Source organism: Mirounga leonina, unplaced genomic scaffold, assembly GCF_011800145.1.
Source record: "Mirounga leonina isolate KUSES-001 unplaced genomic scaffold, KU_Mleo_1.0 Mir_127, whole genome shotgun sequence".
In the NCBI taxonomy this organism is placed as follows: Eukaryota; Metazoa; Chordata; class Mammalia; order Carnivora; family Phocidae; genus Mirounga; species Mirounga leonina.
The window spans coordinates 66,450,590-66,474,368 of NW_023270316.1; the positions used below are offsets into that span (position 1 = coordinate 66,450,590).

At 32.7% G+C, this 23,779-nt stretch overlaps 1 protein-coding gene across 7 annotated transcripts in view; it reads right to left on the minus strand.

Moving 5' to 3' along the window:
• The window catches only part of NBEA (neurobeachin), a 683,633-nt gene that overhangs the window by 390,259 nt on the left and 269,595 nt on the right, over nt 1-23,779 (minus strand). For all 7 annotated transcript variants that reach the window (XM_035003560.1, XM_035003559.1, XM_035003554.1 and 4 more), the window contains 3 exons: nt 20,699-21,137; nt 12,447-12,601; nt 10,051-10,177 (listed from right to left, as the gene is read on the minus strand). In XM_035003560.1, coding sequence (XP_034859451.1) covers nt 10,051-10,177; nt 12,447-12,601; nt 20,699-21,137 — 721 coding nt within the window. The remainder of the gene's footprint in view (nt 1-10,050; nt 10,178-12,446; nt 12,602-20,698; nt 21,138-23,779) is intronic.

Consider the following 23,779-nt stretch of genomic DNA (forward strand, 5'->3'; position numbering starts at 1 on the left):
TTAAAAGCAGATAGCAATGGTAGGGAAGACAGGGGAGGAACATAGAAATAGCAATAAGACTGGAAGTTATTTTTTTTAAAGGCAAAAAAAAAGTAAAGAAAGCATAGAAAGAAGCAAAAGCCAAAAACAGTTGAATATCTTCAAAGCACTGAAAGAAAACAAATGCCAACCTAAAATTTATACTGGCTAAAAATACTCTTAAAAAAAAATGAAGGTGAATTTCAAAGAGTTTTAGTCAAATAAGAACTAAGAGAATTCATAAGTGGGAGGCCTACACTAAATGAAATACTAAAAGGTGTTCTTCAAGATGAAGAAAATGGGGATGCCTGGGTGGTTCGGTTGGTTAAGCGTCTGCCTTCAGCTCAGTTCATGATCCCAAGGTCCTGGGATCGAGTCCTGCATTGGGCTCCTTGCTCAGCAGGGAGCCTGCTTCTCCGTCTGCCTGCCACTCCCCCTGCTTGTTTTCTCTCTCTCACACACACAATAAATAAATAAAATCTTAAAAAAAAAAAAAAGAAGGAAAACAATACCAGATGGAAATCAGACTTTCAAAAAGAAATGATGAGCAACAAAAAATAAACATTTGGGTAAATCTAAATAGACGTTGACGAACAAAATGGTAATTATATTCTGTGTGGGGTTTAAAATTTACATGCACACAAACATGTGTACATGTGTTCAAGTATGTTTGCAAAATTGGGGGTAAATGAAGTTAAACTATACTAACTTCCATGCATTGTCCAGGAAGAGGACTTACATAAACTAAGAATTAATGTTGCAATCTGAAGGATGATTATTTAAAACACTGTTTCTCAGAGTGTTTTCTTAGGACCAGCAGCATCAAGACCATTTAGTGTAATGGTTAATTTTACGCATCAACTTAACTGGACCACAGAGTCCACAGATATTTGGTCAAATACTTCTCTGGGTGTGTCTGTTAGGGTGTTTCTGGTTGAGATTCACATTTTGAATGGGAAGACTAAAGCAGCTAGACCTCCCTAATATGGATAAGCCTCATCCATTCAGAAGACATGAGTAGAACAAAAGGCTGAGTAAGAGGAAGCTCCTCCTGCCTGACAGTTGGGAGCAGGAACACTGATCTTTTCTAGCCTTCGGACTCAGACAAAAACATTGGTTCTTCTTGGGTCTTGAGCATGCCAGCTTTCAGACTGGAACTTACACCATCAGCTTTTCTGGTTCTCAGGCCTTCAGATTTGGACTGGAAATATACAGTGGCTTTCCCGAATTTCCAGCTTGCTGACCACAAATCTTGGGACTTCTCACAGTCCAGAGATACACTGAATCAAAACTCTGGGGGTGGGACCCAGGAATCTATGCTTTAACAAGCCTTCCATGTGACTCTCTTGCAGGTGGGTGTTTCAGAACCACTGCATTAAGGATAAAATAGTAATAATAATGTCTAACCCTCAACCTCACAGTTTCTTGTTACTTCTCTCTAGTGAATGTTTTGTTAGGAATATGAATAAAATTGATTAATCACTGCCAAGACTAGGAAGGAAGGAAGGAAAACAGCCAAAAAGAAAGCAGATGCAAATAATGAATATTAAGGAACAAAAAGGAGGGAATTTCTTACAGATTATAGGAATGTTAAAAGAATAAGAGAATAGTATGAACTACTTTATGCCAACAGAACCTTCCAAAATTGACACAAGACAAAATAGAAAATCTGGGGAGACCTGCACCTATTAAATTGAAATTTTAATTTAAAAACTTTCCCAAAAGAGGAGATCCAGGATCAGATGTCTTTGCTTGTGAAATATTTTAGAAAAAAAAAAAACAAACAAAAAAACAATAATCTTACATAAACTTTCCAGAGAAAAAACTGCTTTTACAATTAAAAACCAAGTTGATTTCTTCCAGGAATTCAAGATTTGTTTAGCATTTAAAAAACAAATCAATGTCATAGACCACATTTAGCAGAAAAAGGAGTATGCAAAAAATTAAATAAAAAAATACAATAAAATTCAAGACACATAATCACAGCAACTCTTGGTTAATTATGAACACAAGAGATGTCTTATATTTGATAAAAGTATCTATGGTAAGATCGGAGGCATCATAATTAATGATGTTCAAAGCTTTCCATCTGAGATGAAGAAAAGAACGCTTTTTCTAACCACTGTTACAGAAAATTACATTGGAGGTACTAGGTGGTATTGTAAGACAAGAAATAAGAAGGTGTAAAGATTACAACAGGGGATAAAACTGTCAATATTCTCAGATGAAATGACTGTGTATATACATATTTATTTAGAAAGAATCATAGATAAATAATGAGGAATAATAAGTAGTTAAAAGTTTTAAGATATTAGTTCAATATACCAAAATGGATTATATATACCTTCAAACAATTAAAAAATGAAATTTATAAAAGAAATAATTTACAGCATAAAAATATCAAATTCAATTTTTCACCTTGAAGGAATAAGATGATTTAGAATTACCTCCCACATTATTAACTAGAAAATTATACAAAATACAGAGAACATCTATTTTCAGACAACACAAGTAGCACAAGACCATAAACCCCAAGGAAAGAAAAAAAAAATGAAATGATTTCCACCATCGTTCAGGTTTCTTGCATATTTTCCTTATTAGGGCAAAGACAGAATCCAGCAACCGTTCTGAGTTGACAAGACTAAAACCGTAGTTCAGGCAGGCCAAGGTGAATAGAATTTGGAGGACAGAATCCCCAAGAGGAAAGAGTTATAAAGAGAAATAATTCCAATAATCAGAGTCTTCCTGAATAACAATCTATGTATGTGACACCTGAAAGCTCCCAAGGTTAGAATTAGAACAAATTCTGAGGAAAGAGCAATTATGAAGGAGCTATAACACAAACATTTCCTATAGTTCACAAAGGACTGAGAAGTGTGTGTTTCTTCCAGCCAGAATGGAAAGACCTCACTAAATACACTGAGCATTCAGGAGAAATCCCAGCACACTTTCTTGGTGTGACAAAATTAGCCCAGGAATAAAGGCCACTCTAGACTTGCTTTAAAATACCTTAAAACCATGCCTCATAAGGAGGAATAGCTTTTTGAATAAATAGTGCTTGAGCAACTGAACAATCATACTCAAAAATATAAACCTCAATATATATCTCACTCACACCTTATACAAAAATTAGTTCAATATGGGTCACAGGCTTAAAAGTGAAACTGTTTATGAAGCCACGGAACTTTATGGAAAACATATGAGAAAATATTTAGGACGTAGAGGGGGTAAGAATTCTTAGACATGACAGCATGGTAAGGTAGACTACAACAAAAATGCAGTTTTCCTCTGCCAAAGACCCTATTAAAAGGATGAAACAAGAAGCCACAGTCTGCAAGAAAACCACTGCAAACTATATTTCTGAAAAAGGACTAGTATTTAGAAAATATGATGAACTCTCAAGGCTTAAAATTAAGAAAGCAATCCAATTATGAAATGGGCAAAAAACATGAACAGATATTTCAATGAAAAAGCCTTTCAATACCGATACAAAAAGCACAGAAAAAGATGTTCAGAATCATCCATTAGAACATCACAAATTAGGACCACAATGAAATATCAGTACCTACCTACCAGAATGATTAAAAAAAAAAAAAAAGACAATACCAAATGTTGGTAAAAATGAAGAGAAACTGGACTATGTATACATTGCTGGTAGAAGTTTTTTTTTTTTTTAATAAAACTAATGAGGTACTTACCATAAAGCTCAGTAATCTCACTCTTGAGCACTTATTCCAGAGAAATGAAAACTTATGATTACAAAAAAAATGTTCACTGCAGCTCTTTTTCATAAAAGCCAAAAACTGGGAAAAAAAACTAAATGTCCTTTAATGGGTGAATAGTTGAATGAACTGTCATATATTCATACCATGGAACACTACTAAGAAATACAAATGGAAGAACCTATTGAACAAGTTGGACGGATCTCACAGCATTATGTTTAACTGAGAAAAGGTCAATTTCAAAATGTACCTCTGAAAGACCTATGAGTCAAAAAAGAAATTATAGGGAAATGTAGAAAAAATACTGAATGAAAATTAAAACATTATAATGAAATTTGTTAAATACAGGTAAAACACTGCTTTAAGGACAAGTTGTGGCTTTAAAAGCTCATATTAGAAAAGAAGATCTAAAATCAATGATCTAAGCAAGGGTTCAGCAAATGTTTTCTCTAAAGGGTAAGATAGTAAATATTTTAAGTTTTTAGGCAATACTATACAGAGGTTACAACAACTTAACTCTGCCACTGTAACGTGAAAGCAATCATAAGCGAATTATAAACAAATGATGCAACTATATACCAACAAAAGTTTATTTTTTAATATAAACTGGTGGCAAGCAATTTAGCCCATGGACCATACCTTATACACTCCTAATCTAAGTTTCCATCCTAAGAATCTAGAAAGAGAAAAGCAAGTAAGCCTCAGATAATGAAAAGGAGTTAATAAAAGAATTCAGTGTAATCGAAAACAGAAAAAAAATAAAGGAAGCTAATAGCTAAGTTCTGGAAAAAAATCTAATATCGAAAAATCAGTAGCTATTTTAATAATGATAAAATGAGAAAAAGACATAAATTAACAAAATCTTGAATGAAAGACAGAACATCATTAGCGATCCTAAAAATATTTTATTTTAAAAAATACTTGTTTGAGAGAGAGTGAGCAAGAGAAAGAGAACATGAGCTGAGGGAGAGACAGAAGGAGAGAGAGAAGCAGACTTCCCACTGAGCAGGAAGTCCATTGTGGGGCTCCATCCCAGGAGCCCAGGATCAAAACCTGAGCTGAAGGTAGATGCTTAATCAACTGAGCCACTCAGGCACCCTACAAATATTTTAAAATAATAAAATATAAAAACCTTATGGAAATTAATCCAACCATTTAGATAAGATGGCTAAATTCCTAGAAGTCACAAATGACCAAAACTGATGCAAAAAAACCCCCCAAACCTCCCCAAAATGAAAATCTGAATAGTCATTTATCCATTAAAGAACCTTAATTCATAATTTAAAACCCTCCCATAAAGAAAATTCCATTTAGATGTGGCTCCATTGGTGAATTCTCAAACACTTAAGGATAAATATCACTAAAACTACAAATGACACTATCTTACACATTGAAAATAATAAGGAATCTACAAATAGTACTATAATTATTGAGTTGAGAAAAGTTCTAAACCACCACGGTCTACTAAAATTAAGTGGATTAAACAAAGCTGCAGGACATAAAGTCAAAAATACAAAAATAAATTCTCTTTCTATACACAATAAACACCCATTTGACATCTTTCATTTCTTTAACACTACTGAGGTATAACTGACACAGGCAATCATCAATTTACTCTGTTAAGATAAATTTATTTGCATTTGTATAAATGGAGACATACATTATTGACTCCTTTTTGTTTGGCTTCTAATTCAAAATTGGAAATTTAAAGTAAAAAATCTAATTAGAATATCATCAAAGACATGAAAAAAATACTAAAAATGACAAAAGTAAGCATAAGACCTTTACAATGAAAACTATAGTAAGTTGTTGAGAGAAATTAAAGATCTCAATGAATGGATATAGACAATGTACATAGATTGGAAGACTCAATATTATTAAGACATCAATTCTCCTTAATTTAATTAAAGATTCAACACGATCCTAATTAAAATTGCAGCATCTTTTTTTTTTAGAAACTGTCAAGTGCAAGCAAATTCTAAAATAATATATGAAAATGCAAATAACCTAGGACAATCAAAGCAACTGTAGAAAGGTACAGAGTTAGAAAACCTGTACCACCTGCTTTGAAGATTTACTATAAAGCTCCAGTAATGGGGCACCTGGGTGGCTCAGTCATTGGGCATCTGCCTTCGGCTCGGGTCATGATCTCGGAGTCCCGGGATCGAGCCCCGCATGGGGCTCCCTGCTCCATGGGAGGTCTGCTTCTCCCTCTCCCACTCCCCCTACTTGTGTTCCCTCTCTCACTGTGTCTCTCTCTGTCAAATAAATAAATAAAATCTTTAAAAAAAAAAAAAGAAAGAAAATAAGGCAGGGTGACAGGCACCCACAGCAGGTTAGGAATCTGTTTAAAAAAAAAGCTCCAGTAATGAAAACAGTAGGGTATTGGCATAAGAATAGCCATATAGATCATGGAACAGTATGGAGTCCAGAAATAGATCCACACATAGGTGGTCAACTGATTTTAAACCAATGTGCTAAGGTAATTCAATTATGCTGAAAAACTGATATAAAAATGAATAAAAACAAACCCCAACTTTTTCCAACCATATGCGTAAAAATTAAGTGAAAATGGATCACAGGCCTAATCATAAAAGCTAAAAACTAAAATCTTAGAAGAAAATGTAAGAATATCTTCATGACTTTGGGGTAGGTAAAGATTTCTTAGGATACAAAGGCACAAACCATAACAGAAAAGACTTTTTGAAACAATGGACTTTATCAAAATCAGAAAGTTGCTGTTCTTAATACTTTCAACAAAATAAAAATATAAAAGGGAACAGAAAAATTATGCAGTCTGACAGGATATATATTCAGAATATATAAAGAACTCTTACAACTCAATAAGAAAAACAAGCCAAATTTTTTTAAAGAGCAAAGTGGCGGGGGGTGGGAGGGATGGAGTGGCTGGGTGATAAGACACTGGGGAGGGTATGTGCTATGTTGAGTGCTGTGAATTGTGTAAGACTGTTGAATTACAGACCTGTACCTCTGAAACAAATAATGCATTATATGTTAAAAAAAAAAAAAGAAGAGAAGATAGCAGGAAGGGAAGAACGAAGGGGGGGAATTCAGAGGGGGAGACAAACCATGAGAGACTATGGACTCTGAGAAACAAACTGAGGGTTCCAGGGGGATGGGTTAGCCTGGTGATGGGTATTAAAGAGGGCACGTACTGCATGGAGCACTGGGTGTTATACGCAAACAATGAATCATGGAACACTACATCAAAAACTAATGATGTAATGTATGTTGATTAACATAACATAATAATAAAAAAAAGGAATATTGGAAGACAGAGAAAATAAAAGAAAAAATTAAAAAATGAAAGAAAGGGAGAGAGAGGAAGGAAAAAAGGGAAGAGATGGAAGGAAGGAGGACAGACAGTGGTATGTAGGTAAATGATTAACAATTTAAAAACTGGTTCTGTAGTAAATACATAAATAAATAAAGATCAATCAATCAAAAAAAAAGATTTCAATAACCCATAAGCACATAAAAAAAAAACCTTATCACCATTAATCATCAGGAAAATGGAAAATAAAACCAAATGAGATATGCTTATCCAGCCATTATACAGTCTTAAACTAAAAAGATTAACAATACCAGTGTTGACAAGAATGGAGAACAAAATAGTACTTTTACACATTGTTGACAAGAATATAATATAATACAACCACTGTGCAAAATAGCAGTTTCTTACTAGGATAAGCATATACTTACTATACAACCAGGAATTTTACTCTAAGTTATGTCCATGGAATATTAAATGTCCACAGAAAACAAAAAGATATGGATGAATCTCAGAAACTCAGAAACTGAGTGAAAGAAGATAGAAACAAAAAAAAGTATATTCTGTATGACTCCATCTATATGAAACCCTAGAAAAGTCAAATTTAAGATATAGTATTAAAGAGTACATAAGTGTTTGCCTGAGGTAAAGATAATGAATTACATAGGGAGCAAAAGCGAACTTTCTGGGGTTATGGGTGGTTATATAGGTATATAAATGGAACAAAACACATCAAAATGTACACTCAAAATGAGTATTTTTATTGAGTTGAAACAATATAAATAAATGGTCTCAATAATACTGATTTGAAAACTAACTAGAAAAAAAGGATACAAATACAAAATATTAAAACAATCCTAAGAATAAATGAAATAGGAACATGTAAATTTCTACCTAGAAAACTAAATATTGTTACTAGGAACAATTTTAAAAAAAAAACAAAGAAATGGAAGGAATATATGATGCTCATAGCTTGAAAATTTCAATATTGAAGGAGATCGATAGATGTAATATAGATCTTTAGTTGCAACAGATGTATGAATTCCATTCATAGTCCAAACTCCATCAAGATTTTTTTAATATGGATACTGACAAACTGATTCTAAATTTTAAATAGAAATGCTAAGTACCAAGAATACCTCAGACTTATTTGAAAAAGAAAAGGACAAGGTAGAAAGATCTTATTCAACCAGATACTGATCTTTATTAAACCTAAAGCTAATTATGACAGTATGGCACAAGGAAACACAGACAGGCAAATGAGGCAGAACTGAGTGGCAAATCAGAATCCAGCATTTGGGGGCACTTGATTTGTGACAAAGTGGCAGAGATGGAAGGAAGGAAGAGTTTTTCAAATAAATGATGCTGGGTCATCCTGACATTCATATTACTCCTACCTCATTAAATTCACAGAACTCAATTCTGATGGACTGTACATAAGGTGGGGAAAATGTAGGCAAAATTTTCATCTACAATCAAAAAAGCACTAAAAAAGACTTGACAAATTGAGTTTCAGTAAAATTACAACTTCTGTGGACCCAAACAGATTCATATAAATGAATAGAAAAGTCACAGGATAGGACAAGATATATATAAAACATAAAATCTTCAAAAGAACCATTTTCAAATGCATAAAGAACCTTAAAAATTACTAATAAGAAGAAAAACAACTCAATTTTTAAAAATGGGAAAGAGATTTCAACAGGCAAATACAAAAAAATAAAACCAAAAGACTAATAAATATGTAAGAAGTTGCTCAACCCCATTAATCACAAGGAAAATGCAAACTATAAATACAGTGAAATACTTTCACCAAAAGGGCTAAAATATGAGTGGCAGTACTAAGTACCATTAAAGATATGAAGAAACAGGAACTCTCATATGTTGCTGCTGAGTTACTAAACTTTCATAACCACTTTGGAAAACTATTTGGCATTATCTAATAAAACTGAACATGCACAATCAAATGAATCAGCAATTCTACTCCATGTTATTTACCCATCAGATATGCATGCAAATAAATGTGTGGTACACCCAAGACTAATGTACAAGCAGCATCACTGTGTAAAAAGCAGCATTATCTGTAATAGTCTAAACCTAGAAAATTTCAAATGCCCATCATCAGTAAAATAGTTTAATAAATTCTAGTATCCACCTACAAAGGAATAAAAATGGAATAAAAATAAACTATTACTACATGCAACATGGATGAATCTCATAAACAAGGCCAGACAAAAGACGCTACAGACAAAAAAACACATACTGTGCAATTTCATTTACATAAAATTCAAAAAAGACAAAGCTACCCTTGTATTAAAAGTCAGGGTTATGAATCTGAAGAGGAGCAAGATTACTGACAGGAAAAGGAACACAAGGTGGGGGCTTCTGGGGTACTTAGAACATTATTTCTTGACTTGGGTGATGGTAACATGAGTGTTTTCACTGTTTCACTGAGCTTTTATACTCTGTATTTGTGTAATTCTTGAATTTAAAATGTGAATACACACACACACACCTGTGTGTGTAATTTAAGACTGTGGACTAGTCTGTTCTAGGAATGCTCTGTGATGTGCTACCATAACTTTTTATCTATTCAGCACAATAAAAAAGATGTTTGTTTATTCAATTACATATATATTATATATAACTTTGCAGATTTATTTTGAAAGTCTATATTTTAAACTTTTCATCACCACTGCAAAGATGCACAATGTTATCATGTTACCATTTGTGCACGTTTTTTACTTTATTGGAAACAGTAACATGCTATATAGGACAATGGATGACAAATTCAGCAGAGTCATGTCTGAACATCATTCAAAATCTCTGTTTCGGCTCTGAAATATAGTGAGTGACTTTTAAAAATACCAGAACAATACAATTATGAAATGCAGTCACAAAATGCATAATTAGCCCTTCTCAAGAATTCATAACTATACCTTTGCATTTACTGTGTACTGTTTCACTATGTTTGAGGATGGAGTTGTAAAATGAGTATAAACAGGTAGTAATGTATACCTCATGTTTTCAGCCGAGTCCTCTGGCATTGGAGCAACAGTTTGTACAGCTGGAAGGTTTTTGCTGGTAGCACCATTCACAAAACTAGAAGAGGAGGAAGAGGAGGAGGACCCTGAATCCACGGCACCTGTTCCCAAAATAATAATTTTTAGCCTTAAAAATAAATTTATTTAACAAAATAATTCACTATATCATTACTATCTGATTTTGAAGATTTACTCATCTGAATTTCAAAACAGAATTCAACAATTAAAAAATCATTTTGCCATTAGTATACTAATAACTCTTTATAATTATAAATAATAGCTGTTATATTAAAATCCAGTTGATTTACTTATATTAATCTAACAGAATTACATATTACAAATGGGTTATAAATAAAAGACATTAACAAATGAAAATAATTTTAGATAAAATGAGGCTGATAAAACAATTCCAATTTAGATGTGAAAAATTTATGTTTTTATTGCTATATTGTAATATTTTTAGTTTTCACCATCTAAGATACAATTTACAACAAACTGAGCAAAAATTGGTGGCACTGGAGCATCAAATACTTATTTTGATAAAATGAATGCTTTAAGAAGGGCTATAATGAATATAATTGTACCTGATTTTAAAATAATGAGTTCTCCTCAACGATATGAAGATGCCACTTTGGAACAGACTTTTTCTATAATACACCATGTAAGTATTTTAAAGAGCTGTGGAGTTGAGGGACATCTAGTGTTCCTGAATATTATCTTATCTCACACTAATTCCTACAAAACTGAATTGGTTACTGAGATTTCTTCTGCAACACTTACATAGCATCTACTTGCCAAAATCTAAACTGGACAATGTGTCCAGTTTAGGTGTTGGCACACAAAATGTGTGTGTGTGTGTGTGTGTGTGTAGGTGTGTCTGTACATATTTCTGAGGAGGATGTTTAATTACTTACATTTTATTTTCCACTGTAATATTATGTACTTTATACTATCACTAGACTTCTTGCTACATCACTTCTTATATCTATTAATTCATAAAATAGAAATTATAAGAAAATATTATAACTTGTTTCACATAAAGATAAAAAAGGGGTAATTTAATTTTCCTTTAACCTATCTCTTAAAAATAAGGAATTATTCAGTAGACACTAAATGGAGATTTCTTTCTACTACACTTGCATATTTAAAAATTTTAACATGTTTTTTGATAGATGTTTTGGTAAAAGAAAAATATTTTCTTTCTATTTCTAGAAAGCAGAATGAATATAAAGAATAAGATTATAAACTGTATAGAAAAATTTTAAAGTCTTCAGACAAGCCAGATATATTTATTTATAATATATATAAACCAAGGATGTTATGTTCTTTAACACAATGCCATCAATAATGTTTATTTGCTACTATAAATATGCGTGATAGAGTATATTCTACTTACTACAACCCCATAAATGTGTTGTTCATGATATGTCAGACTCGGGTGGTTATGATAAACAAGATAGATACAGAAAGCACATAGAAGAGCTATGAAATTAATAAAAATGGGAAGAATCTAAGTAATGATAATAGATGGAAAAGTTCAAGGCTATACAGTTTGGAGAAGAGAAGGCTACTATAGTCAGGGAAGAAAAGTCAGGGATCATCTTGCGTTGTATAAATACCTAAAATGGAATCACAAAGATTTGGGTAAGGATTTATTTAGCTAATAATCAACAGGAACATTTCTGGAAATTTACATAAATAAAGGTTATTTTAGGCAGGCTTTTAAAATTTGTAGTGATTTGGTATTTTCTGTTCCTAGCATCATTAGGAAAATGTTGGACAATGAACTGGATACAACTGTAATCTAAGTAAGTACATAAATTAATTCAATGTCAAATAATGGTTCTTATTACATGCATTTTTTTCCCATCAAGTTGAGGCTCTTGCATATCGTCAAGGTTCTTAGGGGAGCTCTGCCTTTCCTTAAGAGGATTTTGCAAAAAATATACATTAAGATTTAACCAGTAAACGTCACTAAATCTATTTTCTATCACTAACATATTTAGTGATATTCTTGATACGATTTACTAATTTTTTACATATCAAACTTCAGTGTTTACATTATCTTTTGGTTTTGCTCCCCAAACACCTTTCAGCAATCTGATTTAACTCTGAAAGTAAATAGCACTGTGTTTTGAGAAGCCTCAAAACAAAAACCAATAGTGTCCTCTAAAATGACCACTAAAAAATGTCTTAGAAGTACAGACAAATTCTGAAAGGTAGTATCATAAAGTAGAACCTTCTTAAAGATTATGATAATCCTAAATGATCAGGGCATTTTAATTTTTAAGATCAAATAAGCAGAAAAATGAAGATATAGAAAACAGAAAGAAAAAGATGAGGTATCACAAAAATATATAAGGACAATACCTGTTGTATTAATCATACTTTTTGGTGTAGCTCCAGTAGCAGCAAATATATTAGAGGTACTGCCTGTTGGCAGCCCACTTCCAGCAGCAGTGGCTCCCACAGTGGTTACAGCCAAACTACCTGGAGGGGGCTTCTTAACAGGTACCACGACACTCCTACAAAGCAAGAAGTGATGGAAAAATAACAAACACAAGGTTTAAGATGAAATCCAACCCTGCCATGACATATACAGTCAACATTCAGTTGTCTTATCTTTTTCTTTTCATTTCTTTTTTTTTTAAAGATTTTATTTATTTATTTGAGAGAGAGAGAGAATGAGAGAGAGAGAACACCTGAGAGGGGATAGGGTCAGAGGACAAAGCAGACTCCCTGCCGAGCAGGAAGCCCGATGCGGGACTCGATCCAGGGACTCTAGGATCATGACCTGAGCCAAAGGCAGTCGCTTAACCAACTGAGCCACCCAGGCGCCCCATTTCTTTTCTTTTTTAACTTCTGAGGCCAATTTCATTGGTGAAAAGGATATGGACATTAGGATATATTGTGAAGTGTGTTGACTTTAATTCATTTGGCAAATGCTTATGTCGAATTTGGAGCATGCAGACCTTTCTTAAGATGGCTTGTAGGCTATAATCACGAATCTGGAAAAACTGGGAAAATGTGTGCTCAAGTTAGAATATTTTGCATCTGCAGTTTTTTTGGTAAAATATGCATAAAATGTCCTTCTTACCCATATTATATTCTCCATGTGTAAAACTGTCATAAAAACATAAAAACCACTCTGAAAGCCAGATTCTGAAGCTCCTTCATAGTAAAGCTAAAAATTAACCAAGGAATACTGAGTAACATCTAATGCTATAGTAAGGTTATACTTTATTTTTCTGAAAAAAATTTGTTTTTCATAGTTGTTATGATGAAAAAGAACTCGATGATACACTTGATACAGTTAAAGATCTATTTAGCTTTCAAGCCTTGACATTTTAAACACAGGGGTTTCCCATGTTACTTTAGCATATTTAGATGAATTACACACACACAAAATTCTGAATTTGACATTGTATTAACCTTAAATAATAAAGAAGTATCATTTTAAAAGATAAACTACCTAGAATCATTAATATCTTTATTTCCAAGTAGTGAAGCTTCATTCTTCTCAAAGAATCAGGGTTGAGAGAGGTGGGAAGCTGGATTTGACCGATTTCTCATATTCTTTCTCAGCCTACAACTTTACATGCTGCCTACTATTTCTCCTTTGATTATAATGGCCAACTGGTTTACTAGAATCAGAGTACTGTACATTCCTGTCCTTAATATCATTTCTTCAACACTGCCCATTCCCTAACACATCAAACTATTCTCTGTCCTAACAATCTATTTTACAAAACCGCAAGTTTACATTTATCAATATGTGCTAACACATTATATAAAAATTTAACTTTTCAGCTCTTATAAAATCTTCTATAAGCGACTCAACATGTTCCACTTGGTAACTTATTCCATCCATACCAAAAGGCTTACCTAGTAGTCTACATAACCGTTGTGGGTACCCATTTCGATTCCATAAATACCCTCAAGTATATGTAAAATTTTGAAGTGCATACAACTTTTTCTAGGATAAGCAAATAATTATCTGGATTTCAAAAATACATCCACAAAAAAGTTAACAGCCACCAATCTAAACTATTAACATATTCCACTCTCCTTCTAAATATGCTATTCATACAGATGCATACATAGAATCCTCTATACTACACACACTTTACCAACTGCATTTTTCTATCCTAAGAACATTCTTTCCATGTTTCCCACACAATTTCACAATTCTGTTCCATACCTTAAGACTGCAAACTATAAATACATAGATGATCCCTCTGTACTACATAAAACTCACAACGGTTATCATCAAAACAGCACAAGCCAAGAGATTATTCAATCTAACTCCAACAAAATGTTCGAGTGGTTAACTACGTTTTGTAATACACTGAGTGATATATAATACATACCAGTGTAAATTTTTCCATCACTGAATTTATGCTATCTTAAAACCAGAGATTTGGGGTGTGCTCTAAGATTCATTCGTTCATTCATTCAACAAATATTTATTGAGCACTATGATGTGTGAGGGGCAGTTCTAAATTCTGATATACAGAGATATATAGAACAGACACAATCCCTGCCTTCATGGAACTTATGTTCTAATATGGGGAGACAGAAGATACAATAACATGAATGAGTTAATACAGTTCTGTGAATCTTATAAAAAGGTTCCTACTTTATCTGTATACCTCAAGATTTGGCCTATGTATAAAGTAAAGTAATGAAGATAAGGGTTTTTCAATAGTGACTCATCAAGGCAAGCTGAGTTTTATAATTATTTGTGACACCCTATAAGGATCCCTTTCTTCTTTCTGCCCCCACTCTCTTTTCTGTAACACTTATTGAGCACTGACAGGTTAAAGGAATACAACTTCACTGACAAGTTTGAGGGATAAAAAGAAAGAAAGATATAACCCATGCCTTAGAGATACCTGAAGGAAATACAAGAAACCAACAAATCAACTGTGCAATATATTTTCATAATTGCTTTGATCAGAGTTATGCACAGGATCTTTCAGGAACACAAAGGATGTGCATTATATGGGAACAGTGAGCTGAATCTAAAAGTAGCACAAAGGGAATTGGCCAAGAAGAGAAAAGTTCAGTAGTAAAACCTTAGTGAGGCAAAGAGATATGAAAAAACATAGTAGACTGAAGGAACTATAAATACATCCTTATGACTGATAAAAGGTAAGGACATTTCAAACTAAGAAGTTCATCTTTTATTTTTTAATATATTTTATAATAAGTAAAAATTATTTCAGAATTTTTATCAGTTTTGCATTTAAGAAAAATGACTCTAGCATAAATGTGGAAGATACACTGGTGGGGTGGCAGGGCCTGGAAATAGTAAGGCTATTTAGGAGATAAGAGAAGGAATCCACTTAAGGGATACTGAGGGCCTAAAGTGAGGTGATAGCTTTGGGAATATACATGTCCTATCTTTTCTGGGATTCACGTCTTTTAACCAAGTTCAAAAATAGCTATCTGCTACTTTTTTGAGACTAATTACAAGATCATTTCACTTATGATAGGATTTTGGAAATTTTTGGGACTTTTAAGAAGTAATGCATTATTTTATATGCTGAGAAACGGGGTCCCAGAGAGCCAAAGAGAATAAAAGTCACATCACACAACTAATTACAAAGAGATCTATTATCAACGCCCAATTCTCCTAAATTTCCAGATTAACACTCTTCCCTAACAAGACTTATATAAATGCTAAACATTTATCTTGAAAGAAAAAACTGAAGCTTAGGAAAAAAACAATGTTACTGGTTTTAGGGTGATACTACAATTTATTACAGCTCATCAGAAATCACAAGGTTACTGCTGTGACATTTTCATGTTTTGTACTCTCTATTTTGTAAAATATTTAGAATATCAATGAAAAAATATGTATAAGAAATAACTGAGTATTTCATTAATCCACTCTTTAAAGAGAGATACTTTTTCGGCTCACTGACTCGTCTGTGTAAATGCCAGGAGAGACAAAGGCAACAACATTGGGGACATCAGACCACCATGCTCAGTCAAAACTGCATCGTCTGGCAACTGGCCTCAAAATACTATACCCAGGACACTTGGAGCATAATAAAGGCTGGAATTTCAGTGGCTAGACATCATAGAAACTTTGAAATGTAAAGGTTGGCAGACTTTTAATCAATTTGGCTTATAATTACTTGTTCATCCTTTAAGTGATAGAAGCAAAACACTTCACAAAAACTAGAAAAGTAAAGGAATAGAAATTGAAGTCCTCAGTAGTAATTATAATTTTTTATAATCTTAAATCAATGTAGGAAGATTCCATCAACTCTATCAAACATTTCTTTATTATTTTCCCTCAATTGTCATCCTTAGCACTAATGTTAAAAATGTTAATATTAAAAAGCTAGAGAAAAAATAGTTAGCCAAACCTTATATTTTAGGTTTAATAATATGAAGGCTATCTATATTGCCTTTTTAGTCCTATAATATTTATAATTTTTATTTTAGAGATTTTCTTATTCAAAGAATAAACCACTTGAAAGTGAAGAAATTAAAAGTTTGAGGGGAATAATATACAGACCAGTCTGCCTGAACTTATCAAACCCAGTAATTCAAACATAAGTGGATTGTAAAATCAAAAGGGATGAAATATAAATCATGTAAGATCAATGTTTGTTAGCCAGAGAAGCAACACAATTGTGAGCTTTTTGTGGTATCCCAGACATAAAATAATTCTCTAAAACATAATAACAGTTAAAACGAAGAAGCTGCTTTTTTTTTTTCCCCTGTCTTTTGTCCAAACTAAACAGGGGAGGGCTATCTTAGAAATCCCTGGGGAATTAAGACTGACCTAAATCACATATATATACACCAAATTCTCCAAAGATTAAAATCATGTGGATATACAACATTACAATATTTACATAAAAGATAGGATAAAACTTAATTGGTGGTTTTAGAGAAAAGCACTACCCCAATCTAAAAGTTACACAGGTACTAATGTATAAAAAATATAGCTCAGCTAGAATATTTTATAAATTATATATCTATATTTAAATCTATCAAAAGAGATTGTATTGTTGGGGAATTTTGCAATTTGGTTTGTGTTCTATGATGAGATTATTAAGCACTTCTGTTAGAAATAAAACCATGATAATGTTATCATTTCATAACTTTATTTCCTTTGTATACATAGTGTTTCCTCACTGTAGAACAGTACTAGAGAATCTCTAGCATTTTCAGTGCTTTACAATTCATAAATATGTATCTGTTAGGACCACTCAGTGCAATCAGACATATACGTAAATCTGCACAAATGATGACTGGAAGAAATGAAAGAAAAAGAATCAGCACTTCCGAGATATGTAAATAAGAATATTTATATAATAGTTCATAATACAATGTGATAAAATACTGAAAGAAAAAGCTTTATTTTAGGTAAGTCTAGATGTTTCTAAAACTTGATGTTGTAATCTACCTAAAGAAAATAATCTACCTAAAAGAAAAATTTCACAACTGAAATTCATAAATGCTCCATCCCAAGTGGGGAGAAACATCCTATGTGGAATGTAAGTTAACATAACTCAAATTACATCAGTTGTTTTAGGAAAGTATTTTCAAATTTACAGTATAAAATGAGTATAAAGAATGCATTGTTAGCATGTTTACAATAAAACCAATAAACTATTGGCTAACAAAAGTAAAATCCTATAGGTGATCTCCACTGGGGTTGTGCAATATTATTAGGAAGCATGATTTAGTTACAAAGAAATGAGCAACTGAGACTATAGCTATTTTTCAACTAAAGATAAAAATGAAAATACATTATTGGTGGAGTAAGACCCATGATAATTCTGTGTTTGAAACTGGTAGTCGTCAGGACTTTGCTTCTAAGGCATGTCATCTTGGATCCTATTTTCAAGGAATTCAATCTGATGTTAAAAGACATGTCATAACTTGGATTTCAGACTTTAGTGCTTCAGAAATATGTTTATATACTTCATAATATAATTATAGCTACCTTAAGACAGATAAGGCAAATGGTAGCAATATATGGGAAATATAATTGAAAAATTCAGTTGTCCAGAAGCACTTGTGGGGATGATGTCTCTGAAAAGCTGCTCAAAGCTCTAGAGTTTGGAGTAAAATTTTTGATGTTGTCACTCTCAATCTATTGAATGGCTGACAGACAATCAAACCCGTCTGGCTGGCTGGCAGCTCATTTTGCTGGCAGGTGGCAAACAATTAGACACACCAATTTGTGCCTCCTGATGACATTAAAGCATGAAACTAAGTTGTATGCAGGGCCTAGTGATTTGTGTGAAAGCATTTCAAAAATAATACTCTTTGCCGTGGCAACTCATTTCAGACTGCCACCTCCCATTATGGCTTTGAGCAGTGAAGACGACAGACTTGAGTTACGTGCACTGCAAGGCCGCTTCTGTTCAATCCGTCATCAGCGCCCCCTGAGACCTCAATCCCCTCCTTTCATCAATATCACCTCATCATTTACATTTGATAGTACTTGAGCTACTGCATACATTAACTACACTACAGACCCTTTCCCCCAAAAGAATGGAAATATGCTTTGTGTGCCTCGATTTCATTTCTACTTATGCAATTTAGAATAATGATCCCACTCCCACTGCACTTTGCACAAATGCTACCAGGAACAAATGGAAAGTTCTATTTTTTTTAAAGCAATATTCACAAAAGTGTAATAAATTTTGAGTAGCTGAGAATATTGGCACTCTAGTGATAGCTTTGTTAAGTTTTAATGAAAACACTGTTCTAACAATAATCCAAATTAAAACAAAACATTGAACTTTATTTTTATTTCACTGGATTCTCTTATGCAAATCACAATCCTCTGTATTTATTTGTTTGTATTTTCATAAAATTTAAATATGTAATTTAAAAGTAAGTGGAACACAAAATTTTTATGACCCTAAATTGAATTATTATAACATTTTTATAGATATACACAATTACAGATACTTACATACATATGTTTACATACACTCATAAAGACACATCCACATATATCCAGGGAACATAAACCAAATAGGTGAAATAGAGGACATCAATCTGAGATGGCATAAGGAACGTTCAAGGAACTATATGAATGAACATCCAAATATAATCTTAACACAAACCATTAAAAAAAAAAGAAATATTTTCCTACATTTCATAGCCTCTCCTTTTTTTTTTTTTTTTGGTTTTTAAAAGTTCTGATACTTAACACATTTTATCTTGCAATGACATTTTTTTTGCAAACATTTCATCTCCATTTACTAACTCTGTAAGTTCAATGGAGGGAACACTGTTTTTATCCATCTTTATATCTGACACGATGACCAAAGCTATTTATATTTTCACAATAAATTTTCAAGAAGTATCTGTACAACAGTAGTTAAAATGTTTAAAGGTAAAGCTTAATTTACATTTATATATATAAAAAAGATAATCTATCTTAACTGAAAAATGCCTTTCCTGCCATATTCCTACCTCTAAACACTAAAAAATTACTGTCTCTATATTTGCACAAAGCAGTATGGCTATTTTAGAAAAGTAATACAGAATAGCTGTTACATTTTGACTATATGTTTATTTTTGACATTCCAGTTTAAGAAACATTTGATTTCCTAAATTGTTTTCTAAAACAAAAAACAATTGTTTACCAATCATCACACACACACACACACACACACACACAAATTTTGCGTGGGGGTAAGTGTTTTCAACATCAATAACAATTTAATTCAGATGGTAAACACATTCTTTAGTTTATAGGCTAATATGTAAATATTAGTCCCACTATCAATGTTAAGTACTATTGTTAGTAATTATGACTATCATAAAATATGTTTCTAATGCTGCATAAGTTTTTAAATAGTAGGATAAATTACATGAACAAATTCTTTGGTTCTAAAATGTTTTATCCTGCTTCTGTGAACTATCATTTTTATGGCATATATAGTGGAACAGAAAAAAAATTAGTTGTTCTCACTAAAAATCCTTGTATGATTTAACATTTGAATGCAGATATATGGGCCATGTTATAAATAGTTTAAAACCTAAAATGCCTTTCAACAATATTTACTTTCAAATACATGCCTCAAAATATGGCCTTTACATTGATTCTGAAAATTCCATGCATATTTTCAGATGATAATGCATATTTTCAAATTTTTTCCATCCTTGCATTTAAAACTCGAATTTGAATTTTATTACTTAAAGCAAGTTATTTATTTAGTCTCCAGAAGTTATTGGTTTCCAGTACTATGATATAGGAATTCCAGAACCAGACCAAACCTTGGAAAGATATGGCTTACCCCTCCCCCATTTTATCCATGAAACAATTAAGTCCAAAAAGATAAAAGCACTTCCTCAATGTAGTGATGATGGATTCTAATCAGAATCTGGATTTCCCTATTTCTAATTTAACATGCTGTCCTGTATACCATATTGAAACTCCTTTTTTGAGATGTATTATTTAAGTGCCTTACTATGAGATCAATCTGGTTGACCTATCACTTCGATATTCTTTGTAGTAAGAATTTATATTACTTAATATAAAGGTTTTTGAGATCCTCCTAATATTTTTAAAAATAAACGGTTAATTTTCCTTCTGTGTTTGGAGCACTAAGAAAAATAAATTCAGTACCCACCTGTCAAAGGAATGAAACTGCATAGGAAGAATAGCTTGCGCTTCTCTCTTCAATGCTGGATCTGGGTATGGGATAGGTTCAGGGCCACATTCTGCAATTTCAACTGGGGCAGCCACAAGACTTTTCAGTATCTCCTTGACATTGATGCCTTTGGTTTGACTAATGCTAGATATGGATGGTGCGGGTTTCAACAGTTCACTGGGGTTCTCAGTTAAGCTTTCCTGTGATTTCTTCACTTCAGATGACAAAGTGGATAACAGTTCACTCATGGCATCAGGGCCTGGGCCCGCCTCTATTTCTGCCCCATTCAGGATGCTAGCCACTTGCTCCTCTCCAATTCCTGAATCTGTATGTGGAATGGAACTTTCTAGCTGAATATCTTCACCAGCGGTTGGTGTTTCTTTTTCCTTTACAGTGTCTGGAAACGTAGCAGGTGTTTCTGTAATAAAAGAAACTGGTTTAAACAAAAAGCTTCACAAGTGAAAATCCAGTATTATTAATAAAATATTCTCACATATTGGAATAAAGAAAATAAGACCCGTGAGAAACAAAAAAAATCTGCTAAATGGATGTGCATAACAACACAACTGGATTAAAACATATCATCCATGTACACCTGTCATTTTTGTTCAGGAAGCCTCAACAGAACCCTGTTTCTTTCCAAAGCCAACTGGCATTTCAAAACTGGTATCTTTAAAAGCGTGGAGCAACAGTACCCATAACAATTTTTTATAGCAGCTTATAAATAATTATTATATGAAGTTCCCCTTTATCCTTTGTTAACTTACCAGTCATATAAGAGAAATTGTTATACTTCTCTAATATTACCTTAAAAATATGAAGTCATTTTATACCTTTTTGGTACTTCAATAACCAATAATATAATATCTAGTTAAAATATTTAAACTAGTTAAAGATATTATTTTAAAATCAGATATATATATACCTAAAATTCTGAAGTTAATAGCAAAAAGCATGCCAAATGATTATTTCAAAAGGATAAATAATTTAATAAGAAAATAATGGTCCTCAAGAATTTAGCCTATATGTGCCTTTAAGAAAAATCATTTTGGAATACTCATTCTTTGTGAATAAATATAAATTTCAATTTCTGAAAACTGAAGCAGATAAAATATATACAGATATGAAATATACATACAATGTTATCAATTACAATAGAAAAACATCTTTAAAATGTTAAATGCCTATCAATCTCATTATGCAAGCATTAATATAATGAAGTTCCCTATATAATAAAATGTTATCAAATTCTAAATGATGAACTTGAAAAATTGATATAATCTAGGTATAATAGGGATAATAGCTCTTTTTTTTTTAAGATGTTATTTATTTTTTTGACAGAAAGAGACACAGCAAGAGAGGGAACACAAGCAGGGGGAGTGGGAGAGGGAGAAGCAGGCTTCCCGTGGAGCAGGGAGCCCAACGCGGGGCTCGATCCCAGGACCCTGGGATAATAGCTCTTAATAAAGTCATGTTGGAGAAGAACATAAGATACTATAGGTAAATTACTTGCAAGTCACTACTGGGTATTTACCCCAAAGATACAAAAGTAGGGATCCGAAAGGGTACGTGCACCCCGATGTGTATAGCAGCAATGTCCACAATAGCCAAACTGTGGAAAGAGCCAAGATGTCCATCGACAGATGAATGGATAAAGAAGATGTGGTATATATATATACAATGGAATATTATGCAGCCATCAAAAGGAATGAGATCTTGCCATTTGCAATGACGTGGATGGAACTGGAGGGTATTATGTTGAGCGAAATAAGTCAAACAGAGAAAGACATGTATCATATGACCTCACTGATATGAGGAATTCTTAATCGCAGGAAACAAACTGAGGGTTGCTGGAGTGGGGGTGGGTGGGAGGGATGGGGTGACTGGGTGATAGACATTGGGGAGGGTATGTGCTCTGGTAAGCGCTGTGAATTGTGCAAGACTATTGAATCTCAGATCTGTACCTCTGAAACAAATAATGCAATATATGTTAAGAAAAAAAAAGAAGAAGAAGAAGGTAGCAGGAGGGGAAGAATGAAGGGGGGGAAATCGGAGGGGTAGACGAACCATGAGAGACGATGGACTCTGAAAAACAAACTGAGGGTTCTAGAGGGGAGGAGGGTGGGAGGATGGGTTAGCCTGGTGATGGGTATTGAGGAGGGCACATTCTGCATGGAGCACTGGGTGTTATGCACAAACAATGAATCATGGAACACTACATCTAAAACTAACGATGTAATGTATGGGTATTAACATAAGAATAAAAATTTAAAAAAAAAGCAAAACGAAAGAGGTGAAATTAATCTTAATAATATAATCTATTTAACTGAATATATCCCCAATATTATCATTTTAACATGCACTCAATATTAAAAACATCATTATTGAAAAAAAAATCACTTGCAAGTCCTCTATAGATACTTAGTAAATGTTAGATACTCGTATTACTCTAATTTATATTTAAGTTCATCCTTTGTAAAACAAGAAGGGCCCACTAAGTTACTTCTAAGATCTCTTCAAAATGAACATCTGTAAGTTCTATAAAACTGCCCTTAGATTTTTGGTTTTTTGGTTGTTTATTTTGAAATATTAGGACAGGAAATCAGGAGACATCCAACAGGGAATAGGCTATTTTGATTTCAGCAAGATATCTCACAAAACCTTTGGTGAAGTCTCTAGTAAAAACACAGAAATGTTTTGGTGATACTATTTTTTGGGTGGTATCATAATTTGTTTAAAGTTTTATACACACATGTTAAGGATTAAACATAATGTGAAGGGATTTCTTTAGTAACAGGGCTTAATTTTTAGACTCTACTAGACAGTATTGTTAATTTCTTAAGTGTAGATTAATGTCATGAAATCCAAATTTACTGAGCATGTGAATTTATTAATTTTTCCAGATTTCAGAGTACTTTTGTCAAGTTTTCAAACTGTCAAGTTCTCCTTTTCTTTTGATTCAAACTGTATTATATACATACATTACTTTAAAAATATAACATTTTCATATTATTCAACCTAATATACAATATTCATTTAAATTGGCTAAAAATGTACATC